This window comes from Giraffa tippelskirchi, chromosome 4, assembly GCF_054371585.1.
Source record: "Giraffa tippelskirchi isolate mGirTip1 chromosome 4, T2T-mGirTip1v1.2.pri, whole genome shotgun sequence".
Lineage (NCBI taxonomy): Eukaryota > Metazoa > Chordata > Mammalia > Artiodactyla > Giraffidae > Giraffa > Giraffa tippelskirchi.
In genome coordinates this window covers 178,288,937-178,307,198 of record NC_137278.1, presented here as the reverse complement: position 1 = coordinate 178,307,198, position 18,262 = coordinate 178,288,937, and the positions used below count along the sequence as shown (strand labels likewise).

The 18,262-nt window shown below is 40.6% G+C and overlaps 1 protein-coding gene across 2 annotated transcripts in view; it reads right to left on the bottom strand.

Annotated features, from left to right (window-relative positions):
* Positions 1-18,262, bottom strand: part of TM7SF3 (transmembrane 7 superfamily member 3) — a 35,964-nt gene that overhangs the window by 14,506 nt on the left and 3,196 nt on the right. For both annotated transcript variants that reach the window (XM_081483697.1, XM_081483699.1), the window contains exons 2-6: positions 13,864-14,018; positions 9,875-10,025; positions 6,829-6,949; positions 5,718-5,889; positions 154-331 (exon numbers count right to left, since the gene is read on the bottom strand). In XM_081483697.1, coding sequence (XP_081339823.1) covers positions 154-331; positions 5,718-5,889; positions 6,829-6,949; positions 9,875-10,025; positions 13,864-14,018 — 777 coding nt within the window. The remainder of the gene's footprint in view (positions 1-153; positions 332-5,717; positions 5,890-6,828; positions 6,950-9,874; positions 10,026-13,863; positions 14,019-18,262) is intronic.

Below are 18,262 nucleotides of genomic sequence, written 5' to 3'. Positions count from 1 at the left end.
GCAGAGTAACACAGGCCCTCCGGAGGCATGTGCTTAATGCATGAATGAATAAATAAGACAAAAGCACTTGTAAATATCCTGAAGTTCTTTACTAGTTGATAAAGATCTTCAAGGCCAAAGAAGAAAGTTCACAGTCGAAATCTACATACTCACCAAGGGAAGAACAATTACCCTCCTCTGCCTCAAAGCTGCAAGCGTACGTGTGAGTGGGCACATAAGTCGTGGACGTGTTTAGAAATGGATCCCGAACGATGACATTGTAAATGACCCCCTGTCCCCGGAGAGAGGAGAAGGAAACACTTGTCTTATCGTCAGCTGTTAGGGTGACCACCTGAAGCCAAAAATAATGCATGATTAGTATTTAAGTTAAAAAAATCAAACCCCACAAGCTTTTCTATTATAATCCCACCTACATGTGCTATTAAATTCTAATATGAAAGCATCATTCTTGTTTAAAATCTACACCAGCCCATTTGACTTTTTTTAATGTATTGAAGTACAGATGATTTACAATGTTGTGTTAATTTCTGCTACACAGCAAAGTGACTCAGTTATACACACATATATTTTTTTCATATTCTTTTCTATTCTGGCTTATCACAGGATACTGAATATAGTTCCCTGTGCTATACCTTGGGCTTCCCAGGTGGTGCTAGTGGTAAAGAACTCTCCTGCCAATGCAGGAGACATAAGAGATACTGGTTCGATCCCTGGGTCGGGAAGATCCCCTGGAGGAGGGCATGGCAACCTACTCCAGTATTCTTGCCTGGAGAATCCCCATAGACAGAGGAGCCTGGCGAGCTACAGTCCATAGGGTCGCAGAGCTGGACAAGACTGAAGTGACTTAGCAGGCACGCACTTGCTATACATAGCAATTTGTTATCTATCCATCCTATATATCATAGCTTGCCAACTCATTTGAGTTTGTAAGAAGATTATCTACACAGTCTGTTCGTGCTGACATGATCAAGCTCTTACACAAAAACATCTAAAGACTGCATATGTTAATAATTTAAGTAAAATGTGATATAATGATTAAGTAAAATGTGCTAGTTAGGACAAAGTAAAAGAATTTTTCCCATCTGCTAGACTGTTAAAGATGTAAGGGCAGGAACCTTATACATCCTGCTCACTAGTCTCCTGTCAATACTCCGCACAGAGTGAGGGTCCAGTAATCACTGACAGCCAGAGCCAACATAGGTCGTGGGGGTTAACATCTCACAGAGAGCACCCACTTACTTTTGTCTAACAGGCTCTGAAATAAGAAAAATTACATATAGCTGTGTTATCCTGTAGACCTTCACTTCAAAAGTTCCCTTTTAAAGGTTGTTTTTTAAAAAATTTATTTATTTTTAATTGGAGGATAATTGCTTTACAATACTGTGTTGGTTTCTGCCATACGTTAACATGAATCAGCCATAGTTATACACATGTCCCCCGCTCCTGAAACTCCTTCCCACCTCCCACCCCTTTAGGTTGTCACAGAGTACAGGGTTGAGCTCCCTGCATCACACAGCCAAGTCTCATTAGCTATCTATTTTACATATGGTAATGTGTATGTTTTAATGCTACTCTCTCAATTCGTCCCACCTTCTCCTTTCTCCACTGCGTCCACAAGTCTGTTCTCTCTATCTGCATCTCCACTGCTGCCCTGCAGATAGGTCCGTCAGTACCATCTCTCTAGATTCCATATCTATGCACTAATATACAATATTTGTTTTTCTCTTTCTGACTTACTTACACTCTGTGTAATAGCTGTTCATCCACCTCATTAGCACTGACTCATGTCCTAGCTATTGTAAATAGGGCTGCGATGAACACTGGGGTACATGTGTCTTTTTTTAATTCTGGTTTTCTCAGAGTATATGCTCAGCAGTGGGATTGTTGGGTTATATGGTGAGCTATATCAATTTATACTCCCACCAACAATGCAAAAGGGTTCCCTTGTCTCCACACGCTCTCCAGCATTTATTGTTTGTAAATTTTTTGACGATGGCCATTCTGGCCAGTGTAAGGTGATATCTCATGAGATCTCATTGTAGTTTTGATTTGTATTTCTCTAATAATGAGAGATGTTGAGCATGTTTTCCTGTGTTTATTAGCCATCTGCAAGTCTTCTTTGAGAAATGTCTGTTTAGCTCTTCTGCTCTTTTTGATTGGGTTGTGTTTTTCTGGTATTGAGCTGCATGAGCTGCTTATATATTTTGGAGATTAATCTTTGTCAGTTATTTCTTTTGCTATTATTTTCTCCCATTCTGAGGGTTGTCTTTGCACCTTGTTTATAGTTTTCTTTGCTCTGCAAAAGCTTTTAGGTTTAATGAGGTCTCATTTGTTTATTTTTTTTATTTCCATTACTTTAGGAGGTGGGTCATAGAGGATCTTGCTTTGATTTATGTCAAGGAGTGTACTGCCTATGTTTTCCTCTAAAAGCTTTATAGTTTCTGGCCTTATTTCAGTCTTTAATCCATTTAGTTTATTTTTGTGTATGGTGTTAGGAGGCGTTCTACTTTCATTCTTCTAGATAGGGGATACATGTAATAAAAACAAAAGCTCCACTTAGCCCTCACACACAGAGAGGTTCCTACTAACAGAAGAGAGAAAACTAAATATTAAGAGTTTCAGGAATGAATAATTAGAAGCTTCTTAGAAAACTTCTACTGTTTAAATATAGCACTTAGCCTTCAAAAATATGTTTTCTGGGGAAAGGACTGGTCAAATCCAACAGAATGCTGTTAACATTAGCTTCTACTCTCCCAAGTTTTTATTATGAGACATTCAACCTGAGAGAACTGTTGAAAGAAAAACACAATGAATAAGTTATATACCACCACTTAGATTCAATAGTTGTTATTATTTTAGCACATTCGCTTTTCTGTCCTCCCCTCTTTCTCCCTTCTCTCCCCTATATATATATATATATTTTTTTTTTTTTCTTTTTTAAGTAAGTGACAAGTATCATGGCATTTCACTTCTAAATACTTCAGCATGCATGTCCTAACTCAGTGCTTCTCAAACTTAGTGGACTATGAATCATGGCAGATTCTGATTCTGCTGGTCAGAGGAGGTACCCAAGGTTCTGCTTTTCTAAGAAACTCTCAGGTGTTGCAATGCTATGCATTCACCCACCACTCTTTGAATAGCAAAGTACCAAGTACAAGGATATTCTCTGATGTGCCCACAATACCTTAGCTCACCTAAGAAAATTAACAATTTCTTATTATCTAATATGCAGTCCATATTCGAATTTCCCCGAATGTCTTTTATAACTGTTCTCCCCCTTAACCAAGATCCAACCAAGTTCCACATATGTTTATCTCCAATCTCTGTAATCTGGAACCAACTTTCTCCCACCTTTGAAAGATGAAGGAAGTTATTTTATAGATTATTCTCCAATCTGAATTTATCAGATTGTGCTCAGGGTGTCTAATTTGTACTTTCATCCCATGGATTTCTTGTAAACAGAAACTCCTATAAACAGGAAATCAAGTTGAACCTGTTTTGCTAGAATATTCCATAAGTGATGGTGATAAAGTCAGCCTACATTGGTTTAAGCACATAATGCAGGTTCATCAGCAAAGTCAACTTTGACCACACAGATAAGGTAGAGACCATCGGATCACTCCATTCTCAAAGTAGTTTTCCCTCTGCAATTAGAATTAACCTCAGGGTACTATTTAGGCACTCTTTCACCTGGAGATCCTTGCCTGAATTATTTCATTGAGGGTCATAAAATGGTGATTTTCTAATTCTATTATTCTTCTGCAGTCACTAGCTGGCATTCTTCTTAAGAGTTTTTCTGAGGCTTCCCAGGTAGTCTGGTGGTTAAGAATTCATCTTACAATGCAAGTAACAGTGTTTTGATACCTGGTCCATGAAGATCCCACATGTCATGGGGCAACTGAGCCTGTGAATTGCAACTATTGAGCCTATGCATCCTAGAGCCGGTGCAACAAGAAAAGCCACCGCAATGAGAAGCCCGCACACCACAACTGGAGAGTAGCCCCTGCTCGCCACAGCTAGAGAAAGCCTGTGTGCAGCAACGGAGACCCAGCACAGCCAAAATAAGTGAATAAATACTAAAAAAAATGAAGGGGAGCTTTCTCTTATCGATTGGGGGTGAATTCACATCCTTCTTTTGTTAAAGGTAAATTCCTTCCCTTTTATCAATTTTCAGAGTAATTTTATGTAAGTTGCTCCAATGGTAGGTAGCAACTGAGGAATTTTCCTTTTTCTTTTTTTTTAGTATCAGGATGGACTAAAGATGTTCTTCTTTATTCAGGACATAGTCGATCATGTTCTTTTTTATGACTGAATTGCCTGAGTTGGTCAGTGTGAGCCTCTTCAAATAGGCTCCACAGTCTTTTTGTCATGTCCTCAATTAGTGTTTCCTTGAATTCTGGCACATGATGTTCTAACTCTTAACCAAAAGTTAAACAGTAACCTAGGGAATTCCCTGGCAGTCCACTGGTTAGGACTCTGGGTTCTTACTGCCAAAGGTCTGGGTTTGATCCCGGTTGGGGAACTAAGATCCCACAAGCCATGAGGTACAGCTTAAAATAAAAAAAAGTATTCTAAAAAGACTCTGTTATATGAATTTTTATATTCTTCATGAGAATAAAAGTGCTCTTCAAAATTTCCTATGTACAAAGGCAAACTTTTCGAATTGAGCTTCCTAATTTGTGAATAATCACAATATTTTTAAAATTTAATTAATTAATTATGTTGGCTGTGCCAGGTGTTAGTTGCGACATCTGGGGTCTTCATTCTTTGTTGCGGCACGCGGGATCTTTAGCTGCAGCACATGGGATCTAGTTCCCTGCCCAGGGAGCAAACCCAGACCCTCTGTATCCGAAGCTCAGAGTCTTAGCCACTGAATCACCAGGGAAGGCCCATGGTGCCTGTTTCAATCGCTTCTTTCTATATAATCCGGTAGTCTGCAACCTTCTGGGAAGATCATGACAGTCTGCAAAAATGCTCCTCACCAACCACCAGACTGACAGAAGTCCTTGTTTATCAGACTGATATTGGGTTCCTTTTAAGACGTAAAGACAAAATCCTGCCCTCCACAAAAATGATCAAGAGTATGAGTCTCAAATTTTAATGTGCAGAGGAATCACCTGGGGATCATAAAATACAGAGGCTGATTCTGTAGGTCTGGGGTGGAGCCTGAGTCTGTGACTCTAACAAATTCCCACGTGATGCCAGTGCTGCCAACCTGTACCCCCACACTTGAGGAGTAGCAAGAGTTTTCAGGGGTTCAAAAGCTCAGAGAAAATTTTTGCTGCAAGTTACAAACTTTGTACTTGCATTTAAATAGTAGAATAATGCGTATATCTTTAAATAGTTTCACATTATTTTTTCTCGAGACACTATACACTTTACATTTCTCAATTTTTTTAATCTAATAGTTATGGGAGTACACAGAAAATGACCACCCACTTCCACCCATAGCTCAAGATAACCAGCCACAGTCGTGGCTGCAACAAAACATAACAAAATTTACAGGCATCTCCTCAAAAGCCAATGTTACTCTGGGATGTCACTGGCATTGACTCCCAAGATGACAATGAAATCAAAGAGGATAAAATGAGAATCCTAGAAAGACCAAGAAAACAGTAAAAATAGTAATAATAATAAGCTCCTGGTAGCTTCTCCCCTTCTCAGCTCTTACAAAGGAGTCACAGTCTGGCTACAGGAATTACAGGTATCAGACTTACCTTGACAGCATTGGCCTGCACCTGAGGCACCTCGGCCATCCTCTGCAGATGTCTCAGCAACACCTCTTCAGTGAGGTCGTTCTCAGGCAGAAAATACTGATAGACATCATACTGCAACCTCCACCTGGAGTCCAGGCCCGTCTTGACATCACACGGCGGAGGATCTGCACCTCTAAAATCAACCAACAAAGCTGAACATCAATCTCTCATGCTACGAATCTCATCTACTAATGTAAAAAGGAATCAAAGCTTCAAACTTCTGCAACAGCGATCCCCAGTTTGGCATCACTAAGGAAAGAGAAGCGGTATGTATGGTTAATTAACCAGATGTGAGTTTCAGTCAGGCTGAGTCAACTGCCAGCTTAGCTACTTGTTGGCCGTGTGTATGTGGGCAAGTCACTTAACCTCAACAACCCTTACGGCACCGTTCTGTAAAATAAGAACAACAGCCCCTTCTTCATAAAATTCTAAGGATTCAATGACAAAGAACATAGAGTATTCAGCAGCACTGTAAATGATACACAGAGAGTGTTCAAATGTTACCTATCATTACTATTAAAGTAGAAATTAGGGCAGAGTTTTAGTTAAAATAATAAAATCCTTACAAACATAGGAATGTTTCACAGCTACAGAATGTTTTCTTTTTTAAAATATTTATTTATTTGGCTACATCGGGTTTTTGTTGCCGCACATGGAATATTTGGTTGTAGCATGTGAGCTCTTAGTTGAGGCATGTGGGCCTAGTTCCCTGAACAGGGATCGAACCCACGCCTCCTGCATTGGGAGCACAGAGTCTTAGCCACTGGACCACCAGGGAAGTCCCCAAAATGCTTTCTATATTTAAAATTCTTTACAAAAACTAAGATGTACTTCTAAGCTCCTAATAAAGACAACATTTGGCTCTTCATAAGAACGGAGGGAAACAAGACTAACTGTAAATGACACCTTAAGTATTAATAACAAAGCTTAAATTACTTCTATTTGGAAAAAAAAATAAGCAGTTCAACTTTGCTAAGGAGAACTATGGATTTTGAGAGAATTTATTCAGTCTACACAACAGTGATTCATGCTTATCCTATAAAGAGTTTTGGGAGTTGGGAGACAGACATACCTCGCATAGCCTAGGTTTGCTGGAGCAAATTTGATAGTTGTTTCAAAGAAATTATACTCCAAGTAAATGTTTGGATCGATATCTACATCAAACTCCAAGTTACAGCCACCAGGGATAGGATCTAGATGGGAAACCAGGAAGTTACTTAGAATTCTTATATATTCAAAGCACACTCAGAAAAAGAGAACCCCACTCTTACAAGAACACCCAACATAGAAGTTCAGTGGAGAGCTTCTAGCTTTGTACTACCTCATGGACTGAGGGTAAAGCTATATAAGGTGATGGGCTGTGGAAGATCTTTTCTGTACAGGGCCAGACAGTAAATATTTTAGAAGCTATTCAGACTCTTTGGTCTCTGTGGCAGCTACTCAACCCTGCCCCGTGGCAGGAAAGCAATCACAGATGATATGTAAGTGAACGGCTGTGTTCTAAAATGACTTTATGCACAAAACAGGCCGTGAGCTGGCTTTGCCTTGTGCTCTGCAGTTTGCCAGCTTCTGCTCTAGAGTTGAAAACATCAGAAGAGACAGCGATTCTGAAGCTGGGGTCCAAGAATGGGTTTTAGGAGCTTCTTGAACACCCGGAAATTGTATGCCAAATGTTGAATGCATGCATTACCTAAACACATTTTCTTTAGATTCTGAGAAGTTTTCATTAGATCCTGGTAAATAGAAAAAGGGTGTCCACTTTTCACTTAACTCTTTCAACAAGGAGAAAGATGGTGTCAACCTCTCATCCTCGTTGCTGGAAGAGTCTTTGTGTATACATAAAAGAGGAAAAAATAAAAGATCTCAAGAACCCCAGGATCATGTATTAGACATAGCTTGTGCACAATTAAACACAAAATAAATCTGGGGTATTTGCATGCCTGCATGCTAAGCTGCTTCAGTTGTGTCTGACTCTTTGTGACCCTATGGACCATAGCCCATCTGGCTCCTCTGTCCATGGGATTCTCCAGGCAAGAATACTGGAGTGGGTTGCCATGCCCTCCTTCAAGGGATCTTCCCAACCCAGGGACCAAACCCGCATCTCCTGCATTGGAAGGCAGGTTCTTTCCCACTAACACCACCTGGGAATCCCCTTGGGGTATTTAATTTACATTCATAATATAGTTAAAACAGCTCTTCTTAGGAATCCTATTCATAACCTTTAACCAAGACAAAGCTTAAAGAAGTCACTTGACATTAGTTCAACTCCATGTAAAGAACTGTGTATGGTGGGCTCAAGAGGAGAAGTTAAGACACAAGAAGGTAAACCAGTTTAAAGTATTTTAAGATCGCAGCTTCAAACACTCATTCAATCGTTTCCACAGCTGGTTCTTAATTTCCATAAACTGCTGGAATTCTGCAGCTCTGGAATGGAGACACCCAGTGTGCACTGTTTCAGAATTCTATGCTCTTCTTTCATACTCTTCTTTTCCTGTATTTACCAACATTTACCACACCCGAGAAAAGCATGTGTACTGTAACTGACACTCCACTGCTCATTAATTTTCTTTGTACACTGACCTTGATGAAAGTTTGACATCTATCATTCTTTAAATCAAGTAATTACCCTTTGGCTACATATAACTGTTTTTCTTCACCTCCCATCACTTTTTGGAATTCTACCTCCTTTTCTAGTTATTGTAACCTCTCCTTCCCTTTACCATCAAACTTTCAGAGAATGTAAATCTCCTCCCCTCGCCTTCACTCCTCGATCACTATGATCTGGTTTTCACCCTCATGGTGTCACTAAAATGACTCTCATTAAAGGCCACCACTGACTCTGGATTGTGCCACCATAGGGACATTTTTAGTCACTCTCTTGACCTCTCTGCAAAGTCCTATTTACCACTTCTTATAATGCTGGGCATCCAGTCTCTCTTCTCACTGTCCTGTCTACTCCTTAGTCTTCTAATTATTCTTCAGCAGTTAGCATCCCCCAGAAACTGCGGCAGGCACTAGGAAAGTATTTGCTATAATTTTCCGCCCTAAATCTCTAAGTTCATGCCTGGATGACCTCATTCACTTCCATGACTTTACTAACAGCTATTCAGCTGTTCAGTTGGATATCTAACCCCACTCCTCCACCCTAGGCCCTTATTTTCAGCTGCCTACTATGCAAGTCCATCCAGATGTCCTACAAGTGTCTCAGATTCAATGTGTCAAACTGAAGTCACCATCTAACCCCATCCCAACCACCTAGAACATCCAGCACCACAAACACCCCATCTGATCACTATTCTGATCATCTCCCAGCTGCCCAAATGGGAAGTCTGTGCTCCCCACTTTTAACAACCCATAACCACTGGTCATTGTATCTTGTAATTCCACATTCCAAATTTCTCAAATCCAGCCTGTCCTCTCTATCCCTTTCTCAGGGCCTCTGTTCAAATCTTCATTTCTCATTTTGAATCCTGAAAGTTGTGTTGTCTTGACTCTGCTATGCCCCCTCCAATCCACTCCCCACACTGCTTCTAAGGTTAACCTTCTAAGAGAGGAAAGGCATCAGGTCATTCCTCTGCTTCAGAAGTCTCTATGCTGCCTCAGTAAAGAGTGTAGACCTCACATTATATACCAGGACCTTCACACTCTGGCTCCAGCCATACCCACTGTCCATCATTCTCCAAATACCCATTCTTCTCCCATGTCTTCCTCTGCCTAGAACCATCAACTAGTGTATGAAGACCATGTCTTGCCTTTTTTTTTTTTTTTAATTTATTTATTTTCAATTGAAGGATATTTGCTTTACAATATTGTATTGGTCTTGGCCATACATCAACATGAATCAACCCCTCCTCTTGACAAGTCTAATCTTTCTGTTACAGTTTCTCCAAGGGCTCCTTCAGTGTTCTCCAAATGAATACCTGTGTTCTAGTCCTAGTCCCTTCCTGGGCTTTCACTCATCATGCTAATTCTCTGACTCCTCCGCTGTTAAAACCTTTCTAATTCGGAGTACCATACTTATAATAAACACTTTTAATAGGATTATAGTTATCTCTAAATTCTCACCCACAAGTCCTGCATTCTGGATAGTAATAAGGAGTTGATGATAGAAAGGTTACCGCTTTCCGAGTAGGACAGTGGAATGGCCACATTTTGGACAGGCTCAGGGTCTAATGTCTCCAAGTGCCAAGTGCACATACTCTGCTCTGGTCTCAGAATGGAAACCAGTCCTTTGTCAGTGCCCGTCCCCGAGGCATTAGGAAGGAGAGTCTGCAACAAGAAAAGAAGAGTCATCGCAAATCAGCAGTTGAACAAAGTGTTTCAATGCCAGAGTGAATCTAGGGTGTGTGCCCTATTCCAAAGCTTCTCAAAACCAAAAAGGAGTAAAAAAGACCTTCCTTAGTTGATTAAAGAATTATTTCCACCTCTATGTGCATGTGCCCACAAATACACATGGAGGAATTATTTAAAATATACACTCTTTGATCAGGAATAGCAGATACACAATAACATTCCCAAGCTTTTCAGTCCCTTCAGTTAGGATTTACTATGTCAAGTACTTGGTTTCACATGTGTTGCTAGTGGTAAAAACTTGCCTGCCAGTGCAGGAGACATAAGAGATGAGGGTTCGATCCCTGGTTCAGGAGGATCCCCTGGAGGAAGGGATGGCAACCCTCTCCAGTATTCCTGCCTGGAGAATTCCATGGACAGAAGAGCTTAGTGGGCTACAGTCCATGGGGTCACAAAGAGTCAGACAAGACTGAATTGACTTAGCATGCATTTCAAGTACTAAGACTACTGGGTTAAGGACTTCCATGGAAATGACAAAACTAAAACAATTTAGTAACAAGTCTGATGTCCTTTATTCAATGGAACATCACTGATGGATTGGGGGAGGACAGTGCCTCACTATATGTGGAGCATGCTTCCCAAGGGATGTGGGGCATGAATTAGCTTTTTAGAGCATTAGAAGAGCAAGCTCAGTTAGGAGGTTGGGATTTAGTCAGAAGACGAGCAAGTCCTATTTTCTAGGGTAAAGTGAGCTGGCTAAGCTGAGCTGGAGGATTGTGATCAATGTAAGTTAGGTTTCCTTGACAGGCATTCTCTGTAAGTGCAGTCTTAGGTTTAGATTTGTGACATGGGCCAAGTCACTAGGGTGGCCTCCATTTGTGGTCCTGATATACAAATTAACTAGACCACTACTGAGACAAAAAATAGAAGCTCTGCCCCTAAAGAGTTTGGTTCTTGAGAAGTTTTTGAAAAAACAGTTATAATTTACATATTATAAATTACACATAAAGTATACCAATATAAGTTTTGATAAATGCAGGCACCTGGGAAACCATCACCAAGACCAAGACAGTGAACACAGAGATCATCTTCTTTGTGTCCCGTTCTTACTCTTCCTTACACCCCCATACTCTCTCATCCCCTCCCCCCATCTGCTGGGAAAGCTTTTTGAATAACAAAGTACTCAAGTTGAGAGGTAGTAGATTCAGAGTGTTTTCTCAAAGTTAAGGAAAAGACCCTGATGCTGGGAAAGATTGAGGGCAAGAGGAGAAGGGGGCGACAGAGGATGAGATGGTTGGATGACATCACCGACTCGACAGACATGAGTTTGAGCAAACTTCGGCAGATAGTGAAGGACAGGGAAGCCTGGTGGGCTGCAGTCCATGGGGTCGCAAAGAGTCACACACGACTGAGCAACTGAACAAGAAGGAAATGGGAAGAAAAAAGTGCCACATGGGTTTCAACTTGACAAGCATAAGAGAACTTAAGGGTCAAAAGTTTCAAAGAACTCACTGCCAAGATGACCCCAAAACTCCAAGATGTCACAAGTCATCAGGAAGTTACAATAGAAACAGCTCTCTTCATGCAGACCACTCCCTTCTAGAATTATGCACAGTTATGGTTATCATCTTCTCAGCAGTATAAATACAGAGAGAACTAAAGGCAGCCCAAGAAAGGAACATGATTATCGTTAAGGATAACTAAGATCCTTTCTGCATGAAAACTGAGACCCAAGATGCTGCTCATCCAGGCCACTTTTGTCATGTCAGTCATGCAGGTACCCCTTCACCTAACCTCTGTTTCCTCAAAAGTAAAAATAAACATTAGAACTACTTGGACGAACTGTTATAAGAATTAAATTAACTATGTGGAAAACCAAATGCAAGGGGTCCTAACAAGGAGGCTCAATGCATTTCCAGAGTCCCCCGTGAAATTATACAGATGTAGTCATACATTCTGCCAGGTAGAGAGTCCACGATTTCAGCAGACACCAAGTCTTTGGCCCCACGAGCTCAAGGATCACTGGCCTAGCACAGAGTGGGCATCCAATAAATATAACTGCATTTTTTCCTCCACCCCGTCTCTTCCTTCAAACGTTGTCTTTGCTGTGATGTTATTAAGAAGGAAATCATCTATGTGCCATTTTACTGTGTCTCCTAGGTAAGTGCCTGAATAGAAAGTTTCCCTTTGAATTTAGTGCCATAAAAAAACTTGGCTTCCCCCTGAAGAATGAGAATGTTTTTTCCTTCTAAGAAAGTTATGAAATTCAACATGCTTTGATTTCTGCTCTGGCTGCAAAGAACTCCAGCAAAATCAATGTATGGGTCATATACACTATTATATCTTCAACTAGTATAATTTATTCCTTCCTCTTTTCCTCAATCAAACCCTTCCACTTCTAGTCTATTAATTTTTGGCTGTGCTGGGTCTTAATTGCTGCATGGGCTTTTCTCTACTTGTGGCGAGCAGGGGCTACTCTCTAGTTGCAGTGCATCGGCTTCTCATGATGGTGGCTTCTCTTGTGGCAGAGCACCCTCTCTAGGGCGCTCAGGCTTCAGCAGTTGCAGCACATGGGCTCACTAGTTGTGGCGGATGGGCTTAGTTGTGCTCCATGGCATGCGGGGTCTTCCTGAATCAGGGATTGAACCCATGTTTCTTGCATTGGCAGGAGGATTCTTTACCACAGAGCCAGCAGGAAAGCCCCCATATCTAGTCTATCAAACCACACACACACACACACACACACCCCTTCAAAACCTTTGTGGTAGGGGCAGGAAGGCAGGAACAAAAATTACAGAACACTTAGTGTGAAAGATACTATTACCAATGTCCATAAAACATATAGAGACTGGATGAAGACAGCTTCATTTAGCAAATTCCAGAATATTAGAAGGTAGGCTTGTGCTGTGCTGAGTTTCTCAGTCGTGTCTGACTCTTTGCGACCTCATGGACTGTAGCCTGCTAGGCTCCTCTGTCCATGGGGATTCTCCAGGCAAGAATACTGGAGTGCATTGCCATACCCTCCTTCAGGGGATCTTCCCAATCCAGGAATCGAACCAGGGTCTCCTGCATTGCAGGCGGATTCTTTACCAGCTGAGCTACAAGGGAAGCCAGAGGTAGGCTGAGGACAAATAAAAATGCAGCACAGCTTCATACGGAGTGAAATTCATGTATTAGTCTAAGGGGTCATATGGACTAAAAATAAGTAGATCTGTAAAGGGTACCAGAAATGGCAAAGCCTTAATGGCTTCAGCTGATTCAGGATATTTGAAAACTTCTCAGAGACGAGGTTGAGGTTCAGGGGTTTAGTGAGGACCTCTCTAAGAGGGTCTCAAATGCTGCTGGGAGCCCAGCACTGCTCTGGTTAAACTGAGAATTCTTTTGTTTCGATGAATCTCTAAAGGATAAAGCTGATCCTATTAGGCGTCTTAGTAAACTTCAACACTAAATGGCTGAATGACCACAGAAATCCATTAAAATGTATTCTCAGGTAAAAATCACTAAGGACCTAGTAGGGTAAGAAAAAGAAAAGGTGGGAAGTATGAGGAAAGCCCAACTGCAGGCAGGAGACATTTGGTACAAGCTGCCCTCGCCCCAAACTTAGCAGCATCACCCCTCTTTTAGGTCAGAGGTCACCACTCAAGAAAGGCCTTAGATATTCGCCTCCTAGCCAGCTTAAATTACTAAACTGACAGGACTCAATCTTGATCTTTGAAAAATTTAACACATAAAGAGGCATTAATTTCTAATGCTCACACTAAATACAAGATACCAAATTGTGGAAATGGCTTTTATGGACGTAACTCTTCGTACTTACCTCAGAAAAAGAAATTGTTGTATTCTGATACTGTGAGTGTATTTGGAAAATAACAAAAGTGACATTGCTGGAAATATGACGCAAAATAGCTTCCTCTGGAGAGGGCTTCTTGAGCTCCAGGTATCTAAATTTCCCCATAGAAAATTCCAGAAGACCTACAAGGGGAGAAATGTTTCATTGTAACATTCATACTTCTCTGTAACCAATTTGTAGGAATTGTATGCTTAAACACACATGCAAGGTTAATTTAATCCTCAGAAAAAACTGTTGAGCAGCTATTCACTAATGAGGACAATGAAGCTTAAAAGGCAGAAGCAGCAACCCTCCACCCTCTCATAAACCTCCCCCCAGCCCCACCCAAGGTGACTCATCTGGAAAGGGTGAAATTGAGAACTGAAGGGGAAGAAAGGTATTTCCAAAGATGCAAACACCAGGATGTTCAAGGTGCGCAGCTTCCAGAGCCCAGGAAAATCCCTCTTTCTCGGTAGCAGCAATAACAACTCTATTCAGAACAGAATCCCTGAATTTAAGGATTAACAACCCTCATGAGTTACCACTGATTGTAAATGCATGGGTACTAAAGAATACATTCTGAAATCAGTCCAGCTAGAGAGACACATCTGGCTTCAGTTTTATCCCATCCTTTACTAGCTATGTGATCTCAGGAAAGTTACTTAATTCCCTTAAACCTCAATTTCTTCATCTGTCTAATAGGACTATATTACCCAGCTTGTAAAGGAAAGTGTCATCAATGTGGGCAAAAATGTGTATTGAGTGTCCACACCAGGTACTTCATGAAAAACAGGTCTTCAAGGAGCTTTTTGTTTGTTGAAAGATCAAGTTCAGAGTCCACATAAAAGGTAGGCTATAACAAGTTTTCCAACACCTCATCTAGGCTTTCCCATCTGCCAACCTGCCTCCACTGTCTGGCTGTATTTCATTCACTCTGCGTGTCTTTCTTGTTGCCGCTCACCACTTCTTTCCTTTTCCAACCTAATTCTCAAGGAATCCACTAAATGGGCTGCTTTGACTTCTGTGTGGTTCTGGGTTTTCATCTCACCCTCTGCCCTAGAGTCAGTGTATCTTTGCATAAACAGCAGAGTTCGAAAGCATTACATAAGCAGGCTTGGGTGTTGGAGTCTAAAAATAAACAAAAAGATTTCAATTTAATATAGATGAAAAGGAGTTGATGAAGCAAAGATTATATTCACCAAAGTCTTAAGGTGGAACAATCATTTTTTTTTTAGAAAGAAATTTGAGTCAGTTGGAGCTGAAAGAAACACTCCAGACACTTAATAACTTCCTAACTCTTTCTTATGTACAATTTCCAGAGAAAACTAACTTTTTCAATACTTTTCTGCTGTTTTTGTTGTTAACACAAGTACTCCATCTGGATGATTAAAAAAAAAGAAAGACTATTAAGAAAGGCTAACCAAGAAAGCCAAACAGAACATATAAATAGTGGATGAGAATAAAGGTTTTTGTTGTTGTTGTTGAGTCCCTAAGTTGAGTCCAACTCTTTGCAAACCCCTGGACTGTAGCCCACCAGATTCCTCTGTCCATGGGATTTCCCAGGCAAAAATATGGGAGTGGGTTGCCATTTCCTTCCTCAGAGGATCTTCCCAACCCGGGAATGGAACCCATGTCTCCTGCTTGGCAGACACTGAGCCACCTGGGAAGCCCAGAATAAAAGCTACTCTCTATAGTACCTTTGTAACTTAATTTTTTAATTGATGACAAAAGAGGTTATTTGTTGTTATAATTTAATTTCTAAAAACCCAGAGAAAATTTTAATGAAGGCGGTGTATTTCTTATTTAGGTAACAAGAAAGACATTTCACTTTTTATGTGGAACAAAACTCCAGCCCAAATAGAGGTAAAAATATTAAGAAGCGACTAACAGAATCAACGGAAGTCTGGAAAAAGTGGCGAGTTTCCTGTTTTGTTTTTTTAAAGGGAGTAAGGAAAGCACTTTAATATATCCCAGGCCTTTCCATAACCATGATTACTCTATTGTGCTCAGTCTCTAAGGAGTGTCCAACTCTTTGAGACCCCATGGATGGTAGCCCACTGTCCATGGGATTTCCCAGGCAAGAACGCTGGAGCGGGTTGCCATTTTCTTCCCCAGATTACTTTACTAGGAAACCAAAATTATGTATAAAATTAAGTGGATCTCAGTAAATGGCCCTAACATGTTTTGCACTTTAATTTTGGTATCACCTATCCACCATCTTCCAAGTCTTAAAACCATCCATAAATTCTAGTCTGTAAAACTAAGAGCAGGATCAGTTTTCTTTCCTAGGAATTAATTAGATTTCCATCCTTGAACTGTCCACAGCACTCAGTTCATTTACCGGCCTCCGTTTTCGAGTTACATTTTCAGTTTTTGTGTTTTCAGAGCCTCCCCACCCCATTTTCTCTATTTGACAAATATTTATTTAAGTATTTCTGCTGAACTAGTCACTCTGCCTCTTGGGTGTTGTGACTGAAACTGATGTAAGCAAATTCATAAAGGTTATTATCACTTAACACTTAAATTTGCCCGTAAGCCTGTCTTGGAAACTCTCTTGATAATCTTTATGTCTGTCTCCCATTACATGGGCCTTGAATCAAAATATGCTGTAGAATCTTTCAGTCAGTTCAGTTGCTCAGTCACGTCCAACTCTTTGTGACCCCATGGACTGCAGCAGGCCAGGCTTCCCTGTCCTTCACCAACTCCCAGAGCTTGCACAAACTCATGTCCGTCGAGTTGGTGATGCCATCCAACTATCCCATCCTCTGTTGTCCCCTTCTCCTCCTGCCTTCAATCTTTTCCAGCATCAGGGTCTTTTCCAATGAGTCAGTTCTTCGCATCAAGTGGCCAAAGGATTGGAGTTTCAGCTTCAGCATCTGTCCTTCCAATGAATATTCGGGACTGATTTCCTTTAGGATTGACTGGTTTGATCTTCTTGCAGTCCAAGGGACTCTCAAGAGTCTTCTCCAACACCACAGTTCAAAAGCAACAATTCTTTGGTGCTCAGCTTTCTTTATTGTCCAACACTCACATCCATACATGACTACTCGAAAAACCATTTATAACCTTTACAAACCCTAAAAGAGATTGATGCTACCAGCTAGTGAAATCTTGGTTTTCTTAACCTTTCCCTAATCTATCACAACTCAGAAATACTTGGAGAACCAAAAACTTCCAGTGATTTAATAGACAGTAGGGAAAGACACGACCATAGCAATAAAAATATATTACTAAACAACTGGTAACTTAACAAAATAACTGCTGCTGCTAAGTCGCTTCAGTCGTGTCCGACTCTGTGTGATCCCATAGACAGCAGCCCACCAGGCTCCCCCGTCCCTGTGATTCTCCAGGCAAGAACACTGGAGTGGGTTGCCATTTCCTTCTCCAATGCGTGAAAGTGACAAGTGGAAATGAAGTCGCTCAGTCTTAACACCAGTATGACAGTCTTAATTTCTGCCCCAAATTTGTTCTTCCTCTTCAAGACTGTCTTGACTATTTTTGGCCCTTTTTCATTTCCACATAAATGTTAGAAAGCAACTTGTCAATTTTCACAAAACAAAACAAAAACCTGTAGAAATTTGATTGGGATGGCACTGAAAGTATTAATTTAGGAAGAAATATCTTTATAACACAGAATTCTTCTGTGATTTTGAGATATCCCTCTATTAAGTTTCTTAATTTATCGCAAGAACATTGTATAGTTTTCTGTGTACAGACTGCTTCATATCCCATTATAATCATCTCTAAATATTTAATGTTTCTTGATGGTATTATAAATTTGCTTTTTATTTTATATTTCAATTTCTAGTTGTCTCTTCATCAACATGCCTTTTTTTCAAAGCACTCCAGGTGATTCTAATGTTCTGCCAGGTGTGAGAACTCCTAACACAATGCTTGATGAATTAGGGAAGGATAATTATATTTTTTCCTATCCTTAGTTACCTTTATCTAACTTCTGTGTGAAAATTCTTTGGCAGCATTACACAGGCAATCCAAGAGCCATTTCACAATGTTTATAGAAGGTTGCACGTTAAACAAACCAGTTATGGTTTGAGTCCTGACTTGCAGGGCTCTGTCATATTTGATATTCCAGGGCCTCATACAGTCCCAGGAAACTGACTGGCACACGATAAGTGTTTGGTAAATGATGGCTGAATTCTGTGACCTCAAGTCAAGTAACTATTTCCTCTGGACCTCAGTTCCCTCGGGGTAAAATGCAGACAACTGTAGCGCATACATCAAATGGCTGCTCAAAGTATCAAATGGGAAAAATATTTGTAAACTATCCAATACTGCACAACAAAACATCATTATTAACTTCCATTAGCTTTCCAGTGTTTCAGAGGTTCATGTAGTTATCAAGAAAAAAAATATGCAGGCAGTCAGT